General features: G+C 38.9%; 1 protein-coding gene across 2 annotated transcripts; it reads right to left on the bottom strand.

Moving 5' to 3' along the window:
• Window positions 1-260: 260 nt before the first annotated feature.
• Window positions 261-17,100, bottom strand: LOC136425689 (cytoplasmic aconitate hydratase-like). 2 transcript variants are annotated; one of them, XM_066414626.1, is made up of 21 exons: window positions 17,017-17,100; window positions 15,102-15,197; window positions 14,362-14,530; window positions 13,794-13,931; window positions 12,752-12,940; window positions 11,775-11,844; window positions 11,199-11,382; window positions 10,379-10,518; window positions 9,823-9,994; window positions 9,240-9,340; window positions 8,554-8,830; window positions 8,020-8,155; window positions 6,915-6,999; window positions 6,362-6,518; window positions 5,775-5,899; window positions 5,186-5,290; window positions 4,655-4,797; window positions 4,064-4,211; window positions 3,410-3,532; window positions 2,479-2,664; window positions 261-1,542 (listed from the first exon to the last, which is right to left on the bottom strand). In XM_066414626.1, the coding sequence occupies exons 1-21, from the start codon at window positions 17,027-17,029 to the stop codon at window positions 1,423-1,425; spliced, it is 2,877 nt and encodes a 958-aa protein (XP_066270723.1). In that variant the 5' UTR covers window positions 17,030-17,100; the 3' UTR covers window positions 261-1,422. The 2 variants fall into 2 exon arrangements, with proteins under 2 accessions (XP_066270723.1, XP_066270724.1); XM_066414627.1 differs by lacking the exon at window positions 12,752-12,940.
• Between the last annotated feature and the right edge of the window lie 4 nt (window positions 17,101-17,104).

Genomic DNA, 17,104 nt, shown 5'->3' with positions numbered 1-17,104 from the left:
GGAGGCTGGGAGAGCCTAGTTCATAGCATGTACAAGCTGCACATGTACAGGACAACTATTGGATATATCTACGCATGTACCTTTGTAAAATGGCCAAATATGCACAGCACATAGTTCTGCTTACAAAATTATAGGGTCATGTCAATTTCAGTTTGCAATTTCAACATGGTAAGCAGTCTATTTCTAAATACAGCAAAGTGCACTAGAAACTGGGAATGGTAGACAAACCAAACTCGACTCACCATGACAAATCCACAGCATTGTTGAATGTTACTCTTTATTCCTCTCTGTAAGGGATACATTCTTGCTAAGTGACCATTATACTTATCTATATTATACCAATCTCCATATACATCCAAAGCTAGTAATACTCATTATTACTAGTATACACTTTCCTATCTGTTTCTCAACAAAAAGTAAAGATGGTGGGTACAATATGAATGCCTTTAGTGAAAAATGAACTGCAAATTATGATTGGTTAAACTTAGAAATAAGAAGCCAATCAGTAGCAAGCTTTGTGGAAAGGATAGAGCAGCCAACCTAGAACACTGGATAATACTTTGTACTTCTTTTGATTGGCTAGTTTAATCATTTGACATGTAAGCCATTCTTTGATTGGCTAATCTTCCGTGACATATCTATCCTGAGATAAAGTTGACAGTTTGAACAGCAAAAAGCGAGGTTGTAGCTAGTATTTCATTGGCTAGTTGAAAATCATGTAAATTGCATCCCAAACTATGATCTGCCAAAACAACCATTACATCAAATTCAAAACTGACTCTTACAGTGACACCAATGAAACCATTTGCTATTTCATACTGTACAGCATACATGTACATGTAGATGATCACTGTATAATACTGGAGATATTTCTCTCTTCAATTTCATTGCAATTATCAAGGAGGTTAAAATATCTTCTGTATCTAACCTCAATTATGTTGTTGGAAAAAAAACTTCTGACCAGAAAACTACCCTTTTGGTTTGCACAAGAAAGTGCACATTGGAGGAATGAAACACTTTTGTTTGGAATAAATTAACTTTCCTTACACACTGCAGTTCTCATAGTTCTCATAGTTCTGACATTTTAAGATCTTTCCCAAACAACATTTATTCATTTACTGCACAGACTTCTTCATATGTAACTAACCTACATGTAAACCTTAATACACCCACCGCAGCCCAACTTTTCTTAACACTCTTAATGCCAAGGGAGCCTTATGGCAACAATTTCATATTGGTTTTAAGATCAGGCAGCAACAAGGTGGTTAAAAAGTCTAATGGTCAAAAGTTGTCAATCTTATTATACATCAATGGACCATTAAATTGTTGGGAACAGACTCCAATCATCGTTATCTTTTCATACAAGTTTTACGGGCAACATTCGATGATGGGACCCAGTTGCTGTTGCTATGGCGATGGTTGCTAGGCAGTAATCATGCGGCGGACCATGTAGTTGAGGATGCCGCCGTGGCGGAAGTAGGTCAACTCAACGGGGGTGTCGAACCTCACCAACGCTTTGAACGTTCGCTCTTCCCCATTCACCTGCAAGGTTGGGAGAAAATCATTGTTCATTTATGTATTCTTTGTAATATTCGATAATGTATCAAAAAGTTAGTAGCATTTGCAAAATTGTTTCAACTATGTACAATTCTTTACAAGAGTAAATAATTATGCAGTATGTAATTTCCATGACTTATTCTGTGTCTTGTCAAGAGTACATATGGATTATACTACATTAATAAAAAGGGCATTAAAAAGGATGATATGCGAGAACAATTTTTGTATGAAATTTAGGAGTAAGTTGTTATTGGGCCATGATAACACTATTTCCTTCATTCAAGCTATAGGCCATAAAAAGTTAAGCAAAAGTAAAAACTGAAAACAGAAGGCTCAGAGAAAAACTTGTATCTGAGTATACTAACTCCCCAAAACTATTTGCAGCAATGCACAGACTTTTCTCCCCAGACTCTGTTTTCATGATGATTTTCCAGTTCAACATATTTTCGCATATTGGAGAACAAAGAATTCAAATTGGTGTGGACTAGGGGTGGATACCGGTTTGCTGGACCTGATTCGGACCTTTATAACATCCAAGAACCGAGTCCAAAAAACCTGAAAGCCAAAAACCTGAGTCCAAAAAAAACCTGAACAAAGTACAAATACATTTTTCCGTTTTGTCTGATAAAAAGCGTTTTGAGTCTTCCCTCTGACAAAAAAGGCATTTAAAATAAGTGCAACATTCAAATATCAAATACTGGTTTATCTTCAAAGTCTTCTCACCAAGAAACTTGTCGTGCGTGTCAGTATTATTCTCTATGCTTAATATTGGTCTAATAAAACAAAATATCATCTGGACAGGATCAGGTCCAGGTTCAGGTCCGGACCTGAACTTGGACCTTATCAAGCTGAACTGGTATCCACCCCTAGTGTGGACTATGAACAGAAAATAACTCTTTTCCACTGCATATAAAACATTACCTTGACGTCTATGGTCTGCCCAGGTTGTATGTCATCAGCCAGTTGTATAGTGAAGCGCTCCTTCCCTGTAAGACTGAGGGACTCGGCGGTCTCCCCAGGCAGGTACTGTAGAGGGACGATGCCCATCCCCACCAGGTTACTCCTGTGGATCCGCTCGTAACTCTCAGCTATCACTGCCCGGATGCCCTATGGGAACAGTTACAATGCTTACATAAGGCCACACCAATTTAATTTCTTGGTTAACAGATTTTTATTTAAAAAAAAAAAAAATTTTAGAAAAAAAAATCATGAAAACAGAAGGCTGTTTTCTTGATTTTTTTTTTCTAAATTTTTTTTTGAAAATAAATATCCTTTAACCAAGAAATTAAATTGGTGTGGTCTAAGTTTGATTCCCAGCAAAAAGATGGTACTTACTGCTTTCTCTACGTAGCACTCAGCATTTGGGAAAGAGTAATAATATCTATCATAGTTGAACACACACGGCTACCAGTGGACAAGCCCCATGCTGTAGTGAGTGTACAAAGTTGTGTGGCCCAAGGGCTTTGAAACGGAGATGGGCACCCTAGGCACCATGTATGGTACAGGATGTTAAAATAAAGCTCAGCTTCAGTTTATAAAAAAAAAATCTCCTATAATAATAATTATTGATTAAACCACAGTTTTCAAGTTTGCAAACCACCTTTCACCAAAGTTTACTGGATGGGGAATGAAAATCTTCTGCTGAAAATATACAAAAGTAGGTTTCCAAAAGTAGATTCATCATTTAAAACAGAATACTAGATTTCTAGATTTTACAAGGTTGATTGAATCTAGGGGCTCTTAGCAGGACAATTTCTTATTTAAAACAGAATACTAGATTTCTAGATTTCACCAGGTTGATTGATTCCAAGGCCTCTTAGTAGGAAAATTCCTTATTCTATTGCGAACTCACCTGCATCCAAGGCCCCTTAGCAGCCCAGTCCCTTGACGACCCAGAGCCGTACTCTTTCCCTGCCAGAATGATGACAGACTGGCCTTCCTCACGATACCTCACTGCAGCATCAAACACATCCATCTGCACATGGGAAAAAGTCAACGGCTCCTTAAAAGTTGTGCAAGAGGTTTTGACAGATCTAAACACACACACACACAGACAGACACACACAGACACACACACACAAGGGCTCCTTAAAAGTTGTGCAAGAGGTTTTGACATATCTAAACACACACAGACAGACACACACACACACACAGAGACACAAAGACACACACACACACACACACACACACACACGTGCCAAGGTTGTCTTGTGGTTAGAGTTGTTGACTTAAGGTTCTGGGTTTAAATCCCTAGCAGGCCTTAGTTGTCAACCCACCACACTTACCAAAAAAAGTAGGGGTCCATCCCGGCATGAGTAGATCAAACCTTACAATGTAGTCTTACTCAGCTTGTGCCTACTGTACGGAACTGTAGAGAATACTTTGAACAGCCATGCACTTACTGTATCCCCAGAGGACATGGAGAATACTTTAAACAGCCATGCTATTACCGTATCCCCAGAGGGACATGGAGAATACTTTGAACAGCCATGTACGATGTACTTACTGTATCTCCAGAGGGGACATGGCAGGTTTTTGGAGAAGCCTTGCCAATGAACTTGTTGAGCAGGCGGATGTTGGCGAACGTCCCCCTCGCCATGACGGCGTCGTTGCCACGACGACTGCCGTACGAGTTGAAGTCGCGTGGAGTCAGCCTAGAAAAAATATTTCGCATTTGATCTAAGTTTACTTTGATTCAAGTTATACTTTGTAGCTGGTCATAGTCAGTATAGGACAATCATTTGCTAGCGAATGTAGAATATTCCCTTTCCATTTTGAACGTTACATGACACTGTTTACTGCATGTAGTAAAATTTCTCAACTAGGGAAATGATATGGAACTTCAACATTTTGGAAATGATTTCGTCTACATATCAAGAAAGCTAGAAATTTGTCTTTAGTAACCACTCAATGGACTTGAAGAAAATAACTAGAGTAGACAGGTGGTCACTATAGACAGGATTCTTAATGCTTGTGTCAATGGGGAAAATGATCAAAGCTAGGTGGTGCTTATGTAGAGGTGGTAACTTGAACAGGTTTGACTGTGGCCAGCTTCCGTGATTGGAAGAAAAAAAAACAGAAGCTCCTAAAGACCTACCCCTTGCTGGCCAGGTAGCGAGCGGCGGGACTGTTCCGAGCGATACTGCCGGCGGGCGAGATGTGGTCCGTCGTGACCGAATCCCCGAGGTTCAGCAGCGCAAAGGCATCGGTGATTGGCTGGAGCGAAGGAATCTCCGAGGTCTGTCGAAGAAAATGAAGTTTTTTTAAGTCTTCTAGCCACAACTTGGCAAATATGTTATAGAATGGTACATGTAGAAGTTATGGCTTAAGCACAATTATACAGTTTAATTACACTGTTGTCAAGTAGTATCAGTGTAAACACTATACAGTTAAAAAAATTGTAACTGAAATTGATCAAATCTTTATCCTACCTGTATCTTTATCTCAAATCATCTTATCTGGCCACATCTTAGCCATGTTGTATCATCAAGCAATGCAAGAAGTTATGGCTAAGCATAGTTGTACAATTCAATAACACCGCTGTCAATTAGAACAAGTGCGTTAACACTAGACATTTGAGGACAGACACAGATGATTTAAGTTGCATATATGCAAATGAAGGACATACCATCTCTTCGAAGAAGGGGGGAGACTTGATGTAGGTTGACTTGGGGTCCCAGGGATAGAGCTGGGCGTCCGAAGCTTCAAGGTTGTTCCAGGCCTCATTTCCATCCTTAAGTCACAAAGTTAAAATTCAAAGTTTTTCCCATTGTTCCTATTGTAGTGTACAGTGGTTAAAAACTAGTCTTATTCTTCAATTACTTTAAGTAGCTATATAATTTCAAAACACATATTAGAATTACAAAACACATATTCGCTGTCTTACAATTTCGCAGTAAGAGGTCTCCGGTGCACCGCCAAAATAAAACCACCGCAAACATTTCAAGATTTACAGTACGACCTTTGACTTGAAGGTTTTAAAAAAATACATTCATTTTTTTTTCATTTCTCAAAGTTTTCTTAGCAAATTTTCAACCAGAGTATAACAGACAGCGAGGGGAAACCTTGACTCTGACTACATCAAACTGTCTGTGCCAAAATACAATGGTAAAAGTACCCTCCAACTCATGTTGATCTTCTGGTTCAGCATCATTTTTCAAATATGAGAACCGACAAATTGAATTAGCACGGCCTGACGTTAGGGCGTAGACACTGACCTGTATCCTAGCGTACACGTCCTTGAACATGGCTGGTACAACATTCTTTCGCTCAACCTCCTGGATTTCGGCACGGGTCGGCCAGACGTCACGTAGGAAAATCTCTTTGCCTTCAGCTGTCTTGCCTGTTGAAAACATTGATGTGGTTAACCCTTAGTAGTCTAAGTTTTCAGTGTTTAACCATGACTTTAGTAAGTGGAGGTAGTAATAGTGTGTTGAGGGTTATATATTCTTCTCGTATACAAAGTAGCTTCCTCAATTGCAGTTGTATTTTCCTTTCATTTCTTGGAAAACTGTCATATTTGGTGTACTGGAATACTCCAATTAACATTACGAGGCAGTATAATGTTAATTACAAAAATGTTATTACAAGGCGAGATTATCTATATACAGTATTTTAAAGGTACATTATGATTTGGAATTACAGTCCAAATATTTGTGTCATAAAATTGCATTAATCTTTTTTTTAGGGACATTAAATATGCTTTAGCTAAACCCAAATCCATTTCAAACACAGCAAGGAATCTATTCAACAAAAAAGAGACTAGAAAAAAATCATGGAGCAAAAGTATGTCAAAATTCCGTACCAAGTGGTTCGGTCTCAAAATCGATGCTGACCGTCCCGGCGATAGCGTACGCGATGACGAGTGGCGGAGAGGCCAGGTAGTTGGCACGTGTGAGGGGGTGGATACGCCCCTCGAAGTTACGGTTTCCTGAAAGGACGCCGACTGCTACCAAGTCTCCCTACAACGGCAATGTCAAGGAGGGACTTCAGTACACATTTACAACACATAACACATTGCAGACGTTTTTACAACAATCTTAAGACTCTTAATACTAACCACTGTTAAATCATGGCAGTTTTTCCATTTGTCTGCTTCATGTTTGATTTTCAAATAAGGGAAACGCTTGTGGATTTTTCTCAGCAATGGAATGCCTGTCATGTATTCTTATAAAAAAAATCCACTACTGTTATGAATATCACTTATGATATTTTTGTAACTTCACGGAAATTAATGTATGGTAGCTTTTTCTACATACGATATACATGTACAAACAATCACTACGTGGGTCAATAGATCTTCATTGGGTTGTTTGGCATAATTTTTAAATATTTCTATTTTTAGAAATGATCTTCACCTTTTCGACTGCCTCAGCCACTGGCTCAGGAAGAGGCCCGCTGTTCCCTATACAAGTCATACAGCCATAGCCTACAATGTCAAACCTGAAGAACACACAAAACAACATGTCAGTAAATTCTGCAACGCCATCAAGCAGAACCTAAAGGTATTGCACCTGCAGGGCATAAGCTACGGTATCTTGTGATGTGATTACAAGCAAAGCATTAACTGTTCAACCACCAGAAGCAAATATAACACCCTAAAACGTCAAGTTATGCTTCGGTTAATTTTTCAAGTTGGTTTATCAGTCATGAGATACAACTACAAATAAATAAAGGAACTAGTAAAACACACAGGACAGTATGTAAATGTACAGTTACTTCTAAATGCCAGTAACTTCTAAATCGGATTTACAGAACTGGTAATTAATAAACAACCAGGAGTAACATACCATAAAAAAACTGTGAGGTCTTGGCCATTGTCAAACCTGTTTATAGTGACAACTCAAGGAACTTTTTTTTTTTTTTAAAGAAAATGGTCATAGTACATGTAGACAGGTGGTCACTACAGACAGAACTTTTAATGTTTGTGTCATGCAATGGAAAAATAACCTAAGGTTCCACCAAAAAGTGGTCACATTGGCCAGGTATTCCAGAAGTGGTCACTAGTACAGGTTTGACTGTATAACATACAACAGAGATAGGGGTGGAAACCGGTTCAGCTTAATAAGGCCCAAGTCCAAGTTTAGGTCCAGAGATTTAGGTTCAGGTCCAAACCTGAACCTGATCCTGTTTTCTTTTATTAGACTAATATTAAGCATGGAGCATTAATACTTACACGCACGACTATAAAAGTTTCTTGGTGAGAAGACTTTCAAGACAAACCAGTGTTTGATATTTGAATGTTACGCTAGTTATTTCAAATGCCTTTTCTGTCAGAGGGGAGACTAAAAACACTTTTTATCAAACAAAATAAAAAATATTTTTGTACTTTGTTCAGGTTTTTTGGACTCAGGTTTTTGGCTTTCAGTTTTTTTGGACTCGGTTCTTGGATATTATAAAGGTCCGAATCAGGTCCAGCGAACCGGTATACACCCCTAAACAGAGAGTATATGAACTACTCACCCTAGTTGTTTGAGGTACGGAGTGACCCCACTCTCCTGTAGGTAGTAGGTAACAACCCCACTACCGGGGGACAGGCTGGTTTTGATGTACGGTTTCACTGTCAGACCAGCCTCTACCGCCTTCTTGGCAAGAAGTCCTGCAACAAAACAGAACAGACGATTCATAACTGTTTTGCAACAATTTCAGACGTCAATGAACACACTGTAAATTACATTTTGTTCACTTTATGACAATTGTTTTGAGCTTTGAAGTTAAATGCTTATTTTCATCAATTACATTGTTTACAGCAGGTTTTATCAAAACTGCAGTTAACTTCATGACTTCTAGAAGGTGTCCCAAACTACAAAACCAAGTAATCAAAACAAACTGTGTTGGTTTTTAGTTCCAATGACGTAAGAAGGATTCTAAAGCTATAAGAAAGACAATGAACACTTTTAACCTTATGTCTTCATACAGTCATGTATAAGATGAAAGTTGAAAGATCTTGAAACAACAATGGTTATATACAGAGAGACATTTACAAATTCCACTTACCAGCGCCCAACATGACGGAGGGGTTACTGGTGTTGGTACAGCTGGTGATCGCTGCGATGACCACGCTGCCATGGTTCAGCGCGTACTCCTTATCGTCGTACGTGAAGGGAATCGCACCGGACTGTTTCTCCTTGGGAATGGCGAAACCCTTGAAGCTGACCTTATTGTCGAGGCACTGTTGGAAGTCGTGTTTCATGTCGGAGACGGGAACGCGGTCGTGCGGGCGTTTGGGCCCGCTCACGGACGGCACGACCGTGGAGAGATCCAGCTCTACTATCTGAAAAAATGCGAAGGTATAATATCAAGATTGGCCACCTATCAAAAAAAGTATCATCTTATAAAATATATTTAGCACTGGAAAGAATATGTCTGCATTTCTGCCATTTACGTGTATGATACAAGGAGAATCTACCACAACTTGTAGGGCACTTTTCACTGGTATAGAGCAACAATGCTACCTGGCAGAACCAAAAGGTATTGCAACTGCAAGGCATAAATTATCCTGTGATGTGGTCCCAAGCAAAGCGTTAATAGAAAACTAAACTTACAAGTCTAAGAAATGTTCTTGACAAACAAACCCATCGACATGATCAACTTCTATTGCGAAAACAACAACTTCAATTTGAAGGAAATCTTCAATTTCTTAATTTCAACATTAGAAAGAAGTAAAAGAGATAAGGTCTTACCTGGCTAAAGGTAGGATCCTGGTCTGCATTGTTGAAGTCTCTGTACATCTTACATGCCTTCAGGTAGGCCTCAATGTACTCGAGCTTCTTCTCGTCACGATCTTATGAAAGATGATATGAAATATTAAAATTCTTAAGTCCCTAGTGGCTCAACACCTCCCATAACTAAAAGTCTACTCAAGGAACTTGAAGAAAATGGTCTCACTAGACAGGGTTTTCACTACTTGGGTCAATAGTAAAAATAACCAAAACATGGGCACAATAGCCAAGTGGTCCTTATGCAAAGATGGCCATTAGTACAGGCTGGACTGTACAATGTACCTACTCTAATACACATAGAATAAAATTTCAATTCAATCTATACCACTGGATCACAATACGAAAATATCAGATGTTTCAGATGTCCACCCAAAGTCTTTCATCACTGATAGAAAATTTCGAAAATATAAAATAGATTTGAAAATTGATTTCTCAACTACTGATGAAAGATGTCGGATATTTTCATATTGTAATTCTTCAATTTTCTGGATAACTGATATTCACAAACGTACCTAATACACATACTTTTATAATGACTACTTACTTGTCTGTTTCAGGTAGACCATGGACATGTCGTCCACTGGGAAGTAGCCGACAGTAGCACCGTATTCGGGACACATGTTGGAGATGGTGGCACGGTCTGCGATGGACAGCTGCGAAACCCCCGGCCCGAAAAACTCAACAAACTTTCCCACAACTCCGACCTGACGTAAATGCTGCGAAGAAGAAGATTATAAAAGACTTATTAACCTTCTCCCTGCTGCCTAACTCTGTAACCGATAGGGAATTGAGTCTTAAATGGCTACTTCAGTGTGCTAAAGGTTAATTCACCTGTCTTTACATGTATATCACTTATCAGCCATACGACTCATATTGTAGGGTATTTGGGTTTGCTAATATGACTTTAAGTTAAGCTATGGCATCTTCACATTTTCCAGATTAGTAAAAATTTGGAAAGCTGTTTTCACTCTCTTTCCTAGGCAAAGTCAAGTTTTTTTATGTCACTCAAATTTTGGCTACAATAGGGACAGCATTTGTATATAAAAAAAGCATTTTAGAACAATACATTAAAAGAGGGTAGGAAAACATGATGACATTACCTTGGTAATGGTCAGTACTACGTCGGTGGAAGTGACCAGTTGATTCAGCTGTCCAGTTATCCTGTAACCCACCACCTGTGGTAGCACCATGGAAATGGCCTGTCCCAACATCACAGCCTCTGCCTCGATCCCTCCAACACCTAATGTGTTAAAAAGCAAACACTTTACTACTTCACCTTTACATGTGTACCACTGTACTAGTCTGTTGATGGGATACATGTGTAAATACATACATTGTACAAGTGGGTCAAATCAACATAACTTTTCTTTCAAATGAGCTTTTGTCATTCAGTATGATTCCATTTGGAAGAATCCAAAGTAACTGCTGTCTTATTTTAAAATGTTTTTTAATGAGGTGGCAAAGTGGTCTTATGATTAGGGTTCTTGACTTGGAATCAAAAGGATCTGGGTTTGAATCCCAAGCAGGCCCTGATGTTGTGCCCTTGGGAGAGGCACTTAAAACCTATTTTCTCACTCAACTCATGTGAAAATGAGTACCAGCTTTGGTTAGGGTCGTCCCTTAGATGGGACGTAAAGCCAGGTCTTGTATTTGATGAGAGGTAAAACTCGATCATCAATGTTAAACTTAAAGATCCCACCACACTTAACAAAAAGAGTAGGGGTCCATCCCGGTGTGAGTGGATCAAACCTTACAGTATGTTCTTACCAAGGTTATACCTACATGTACTGTACTACACTGGTGTGTTACGCCTAAAGGCACTTTATCAATTATACGAAACAAATAAAACTATACATGTATCTCTGAAAAATCTTGATTGTTTTCTTCCAGAACCTTGTTCCCAGATGCACCAATACTCACCCCATCCCAGGATGCCAAGCCCATTGATCATGGTGGTATGGGAGTCCGTGCCCACCAGGCTATCTGGGTACAGGGTACCGTCGGTGTTGAAGACGACCCTTCCCAGGTATTCCAGGTTGACCTGGTGCACGATACCAGATCCCGGCGGAACTATCAGCATGTTCCGCAGCGCCTTGGCACCCCACTGTTGTGGTATAAAGCATGAATTTGAAGTTATACAGAAGTAAATTCCAGGAATAGTTGTATAGATCAATCCCATAGCCACGTCTACCTCCGTCAAAATGTAAACATGACAATGCAACTATTTGACGGCATGCAGTCACTCTCTCATTGGTTGAACTGCTAATTGTGATGGACAGTTGAAACCAGTCTATTGCTACAAAATTTGAATTATTAGGATTGTTTAGACAACATGGCTTGAGAAAACCTTAAAACTTCTGTAAAGCTTGTGTATTACAAAAATGGTAGATGGCATAGGAGAAGTAAATATGCAGTATTTTTTTGCAACTTAACCTAGACTTTTCTGCATCTTCTTGTCGGTTTTTCTGTTTTTCTCTAGGAAGAAAAGAAGCCAACCTTAAGAAACTGGAAGCGCTCCTGGTTCCTCTGAAACTCCAGCTTCTGGTTCTGTTGAAGAGCATCTTGGCTGGTAGAAGGGAAGGCAAGAAAACATACATTTGAGTCACCAGTCCCTACAGAGTGAAGTCCATAACGTTCCTTTGGTTAACCACACAAACTAGAGTTTATGAAGGACATTCTTTAAATCAAAGACACCAAATCTTTTGCAGGTGTAAAAGAATTAATCCTTTTGCAAGGGACATATTTTACAATATTCTTCTTTTCATCTTTGATATGTATTCAAATGTCATTCTGTAACCAAAGTTTGTGTAGCTTTCAAAAAAATGTGCCTGTCTGATTATAATTCACAGACATAGCTACAAATACAGTAGCGCATACTGCAAGTGGCAATGTAGCATCTAAACTGTGAAACAAAGGGTTTTTGGTTATTGAAAAATGATTGACTTAATGTTAGTATGGAGAGGGGAGGGATATGGAAGCCACCAAGCTGTGCATATATTGAATCATATGGAAAAGTTTTTCCATTTCTTTTGTGAAAATAAATAAGGGGAATATTTGAATGAACTTTTTGTCAGTTTGCAAGGTACCCAAAATGGAAAAAGAAGCTAGCTATCTAGCAATGCTAAGCTGGAAGCTGCTAAGCAAAATGGAGTGCTAGGAAGGATTTCAATTGTTGGGTGAAAACTGGCCTGCCTAGCAATGCTAAGTAAAAAGCTGGAAGCTGCCTAGCAAAATAGCAGAGTGCTAGGAAGGATCAAAAATGTTTAATGACAGAAGGGCCAATTTCTGTCTCAACACTATAGCAATCACAGATTTTCAATTTTCAATTAACAAAAATGATTTATAGATGATTTTCATGAATGGAACAGAAGAAGACAAGTTTGGACATTTCCAAGATCTGCATCCTTCCTAGTCCCTGCTCAAGCCTTGAAGTCGTAAAACGAAATGTGCAGAGAAAAAATATCAAAAAGTACCAATCCGTAGGCTGTTGGTGAAAAGGACAAATTTCTTCTAGTTTTGGCAGGCCCGTGTTGAGACAGATATTGCACCCCTTAGCAGCACCCCCACAGGTTTTGGCTGGTACTGCAGCATTTGCACGTGATGCAGTTTGTCCTGGCCTAAGCCCTCCTCCAGGGTTTGGTGTATTTCTTACTATACTTGTGCTGTAAGGAGACAAAGTGAGTATACAGTACTTAGCTAGATGCGAATATCTGGGCTTCTCCAGTAGGAAACATGTACTTGTTTTAACCTTCTCCATGTTGCCTAACTCAGCAACCAATAGGGAATAAGGTGCAAAACAGCTGCTTCAGAGTGCTAAAGGTTAAACTACTGAATCTTGTTGGCAAGTACTCTAAGAATAGTGTTCAAGTATATTTTTCTTTTTTGGAGTGCTACCAAAGGTAGACGTGTGAGGAGCCGTTTAGGTGCAAACTGTCCAAAAGATTTCAATGAATTTTTAGCATGTAAACATTCACTCTGTGAATGTAGTATAATCAAATTTTGGGACTGTATACAAGCCAAAAATAAACATAACATTTCTATTCAAAAAGTTCACATTGGGCTGGCAACATATCCGACAAGAAGGGTAATCATGGCTCTTAATAAAAGGGGAAAGATTTTATGTATATCAATAGGCATATGTAATTAAAATGAAGGGGGGGGGGGGGGCAAGGGATAGATTATGTTTTGACCTCCACCACTAAGTTTGTAAAATACAGTAAAACATGGAAGTTAAAACTCCATCAATCCAGTGATCCTCAATATTATCAGCCCCACCCCTGAGGTGAAGCCAAAAACAACTCTACTACTTGTTGTTTAAGCTGAGTGTAATAATAAAATTAGCGAAGCCAAGCCAATGAATAATAATATGACAAATTGTATATACTATATTTCATCATCTACATAGCATTACTACATCATGTTATCCTCTGTATCTTTTACAGCTACCACTTAATCAATCAATCAATCAACTGATCAATCAATTATAAATCAACAAAAACTAAGGCGGCATCTTACCTCCTAGAAACATCGACTTGAACAGAATGGTCTATGACTAAGTCAGCTGGGCAGACGGGGTTGATTTTGGACGGGTCCCCTCCGAGTCGCTTCACCGCGTCCCGCATGGCTGCGAAGTCAACCACCGCGGGAACACCTCTGGAATGGACAGTTACTGACAGATAATGTGATCGTTATTGTGGACTTCGTTTTTACAGACACGTACAAAACACAAAAAAGGCCCAGAGTGTATACTTGCCGTGCTGATGTTGTAAAGTAATATATTGTAATGTTGTTGCTTTTTCTTGACCAATGGAAAAAAAGTTTGCTTAAGGCAAGCTAAAAGTAAAAGCTACTTGAAATACTGTAATTTCATTATTTTTAGGTACTGACTTAATTTTGTGCAAGAAGGGAAAAGGTTTTCACTGTGTTTTAAGTTTGCGGTCAAAGAATTCTGTAGTATAACTATAAGTACAAAAGTAATATAAACATACATTTGCAGTGTTGCCGCAAAAACTCAAAAATGAATTCAACGAAAATATTTCGAGATTCACAGTAAACTTAGACTCAATGGACGTGAAGTACGTACGTGAAGTCTTGTAGAATGACCCTAGCAGGCCTGAAGGGTACTTCAACCGCCTTTGTCTGTGCGTCTTCCCATGACAGGATGTTCTCTACATCTTTGGGGTGGACCTGGAAGTTGTCACAGTTCCTCACAGCGGACTCCAGCAGAACACGGATAGAGAAGGGCAGGCGTTCTATTGGTGGACAGAAATTGATCAGTAACAATTCACATGTAGAACTTTGACACTGCAGGGCTCGAAATTCGTTTTGTTGAATAGGTGCAGCTCAAAATTAAGGAGAATCAAAAAAAAAATTGTGCAATGTCAGCAAAACCTAATTACAAACCCTACTGCCTCTCTTCATAGCTTGGATCTGAAAGTCTATAGCTAACGTCGAGAGCTTTATCTTTTATCTTTACTATTTTTCCGGAAATTAAATGTGAAGAATATGCTATATACCAATCTATAATAGTATGAAACTAAGCCTACACAAAAGTCTCGCCTCTAGCTAGGTGCACCGTTTAGAGATGCACAGCTCCAATTTTGGGAGCACAAAAGAGCATAATAGCATTACGCCCCAATACGAGCCTTACCACTAAAAAACTCAATTGCAAAACAAACATGTTATTTCAGCTCTGATTCTGTCAAAAAGTTAAATAAGCTAAATGAAAAAGAAATCAACCGCAGCTACACATTTTCTACTTCATTAAATCCTAAGTGAATTGTTTGATTCTTTTAATGAGCATCAAAGGCAGAGACAACTCACCATATCTTGGATCGTTGAGCTTGAGGGGGTTGTAGTAAGTGAAGGACTCCCCTCCTACCTCAAGGGAGGCCACACACTGTTGGAAGAGGTGGGGGGCTGCAAGAAAAAAAAAGATGTCATACAAAAAAGCCTGTATAGTAACTTAGACATGGGACAGTAAAATCATCTAAATGAAAGTTATCACAACCCAGTTTTACCTCCCTGAAGAGCTCATCTTCCACTGTTCGTAACAGAGAAGACAGAAGCTATATGTAAACTCATATTTACAGGTCCATTGTACAGGTACTAGAGTAATTCATCTAGCTCTTTTCGACATGTTGTTCTAAGGACTGCAACCCTTTCCAGTAACGTGTATGTTGAGTGAGACACAACAGTCGGGATTCGAACTCCCAACCTCTTGGTACAGGGCAGGGTCGCTAACCACTGGACTACACATGCTATGTGTACAATATAGGTCCATGCTAACTGAAAGATATCAAAATGATATCAGCTGTCCCAACATGTAACTATATCCTGTTCTAACTTCTTGCAATGTTTTGTTTACGGTTACTGCGAAAACTATTAAAAGCCCTGATTCCATCCAGAAAACTGAAAGTACAAACTTGGGTAGCAGCTTTTCTAATCTTAACAAAATCCAGTTGCCAAAGTACACTGGGCAACCTTTTTTTGTAAATGATAACATATGGTTTATTAGAACAGCCTGTTATTGGTTTGTGACTAACACGTGTACATGCGCAAACTGCTAGTAATCTCATTTTTACAAAACTTTAAGCAGAAAGAACGGAGATTCTTTCCTTTTATTTCAATCCCCATGGGACAATTTAGTCTAAAAACCCACAAAGATAACCCAGAAAGATAACATTGTGTCTCATGACTGTCACATGACTTCATTGGTAACCTACTAGGTACTAGTGACTGATGACACAGCAACTCTGACAAAAATCCATGTACTGTAAATGCCTTTAAGTTCGCAGAGATTCATTCAATCATACTGTAGGGAGAAAATGGAGTATTCGCGGTGGTTTCAAGTCTGCGATTGAAACATGAGGGTTGGTGGACAGAAAACTTCCAACATCTCTTTTCGTGGTGGTTTTAAGTTTGCTGTAAAGAGGTTATCACGAAAATCGTCAGCTTTTTACATAACCTGGGAACCATCAACATTTACAGTATGACAACAGATATGACATGGCCTTTGGTCCCAAGACTTTGTTCTACCATTCAGAGGCTAGAGAATCGCTAGCCTATAATTTATTGGCAATTTTTATGTCTTATACAAATTTTAAAGGATTTTGATAAGCCTATGAATGAGTATGACGTAGCAATCTAGTGTTGCCATACTATACTAGTGTTGTCGGGCAACATTGTGTTGATACATGTATATAGTTTTAAAACATATTTCAGACCAACTGACAACGGTTAAGAAAAATATCACTTTTACATCTTTTTAAGTCTCGATTAAGAGGGTTATATGATCTGACAATCGTATGTTCTGTTTGGAGTACAACCGGTTTTTTGTTCATCGTGATTTTCTAGAGCCTTCCTTAATGAGTTTGGGCCCTTAAGAAAGGAATGTGGCTCTTAAGACATCGAATGATGAGTCTTTGGATGACGTCTTGTGAACTTGGGACAGTACTACGTGGTCTACGTGACAATTGTCTGCTAAAACGATATAAATACATTATATTAACATATACGTCATTCAGGAAATTATAGTATATGAACGCCTCCTTACAAAAGTCCTCAAAACATATGTCCCAATTTAACAGAACAACGCTGTTATGCTTCCACGCAGGAAACCAGTAGGGACCTAGTTGTATTCTGAAACAATTCAACTCATACTTCTGCGTCAAAAAAGTTACAAAAGTCGTAATCTTTTGTCTGAAAAAATGTAAAATCAAATGACACTTTCACCTACCTGGATCCGCCATCTTTTAGGCGACGTTTTGCACGTAGGCTGCTACCGGAAGTGTGTGGACACGAGAGTAGAAATTTGCATAAAAGAA

This window comes from Branchiostoma lanceolatum, chromosome 19 (assembly GCF_035083965.1).
Source record: "Branchiostoma lanceolatum isolate klBraLanc5 chromosome 19, klBraLanc5.hap2, whole genome shotgun sequence".
NCBI lineage: Eukaryota > Metazoa > Chordata > Leptocardii > Amphioxiformes > Branchiostomatidae > Branchiostoma > Branchiostoma lanceolatum.
Note: the sequence above shows the minus strand (reverse complement) of the source record. Positions and strands in the feature narration are given on the sequence as shown.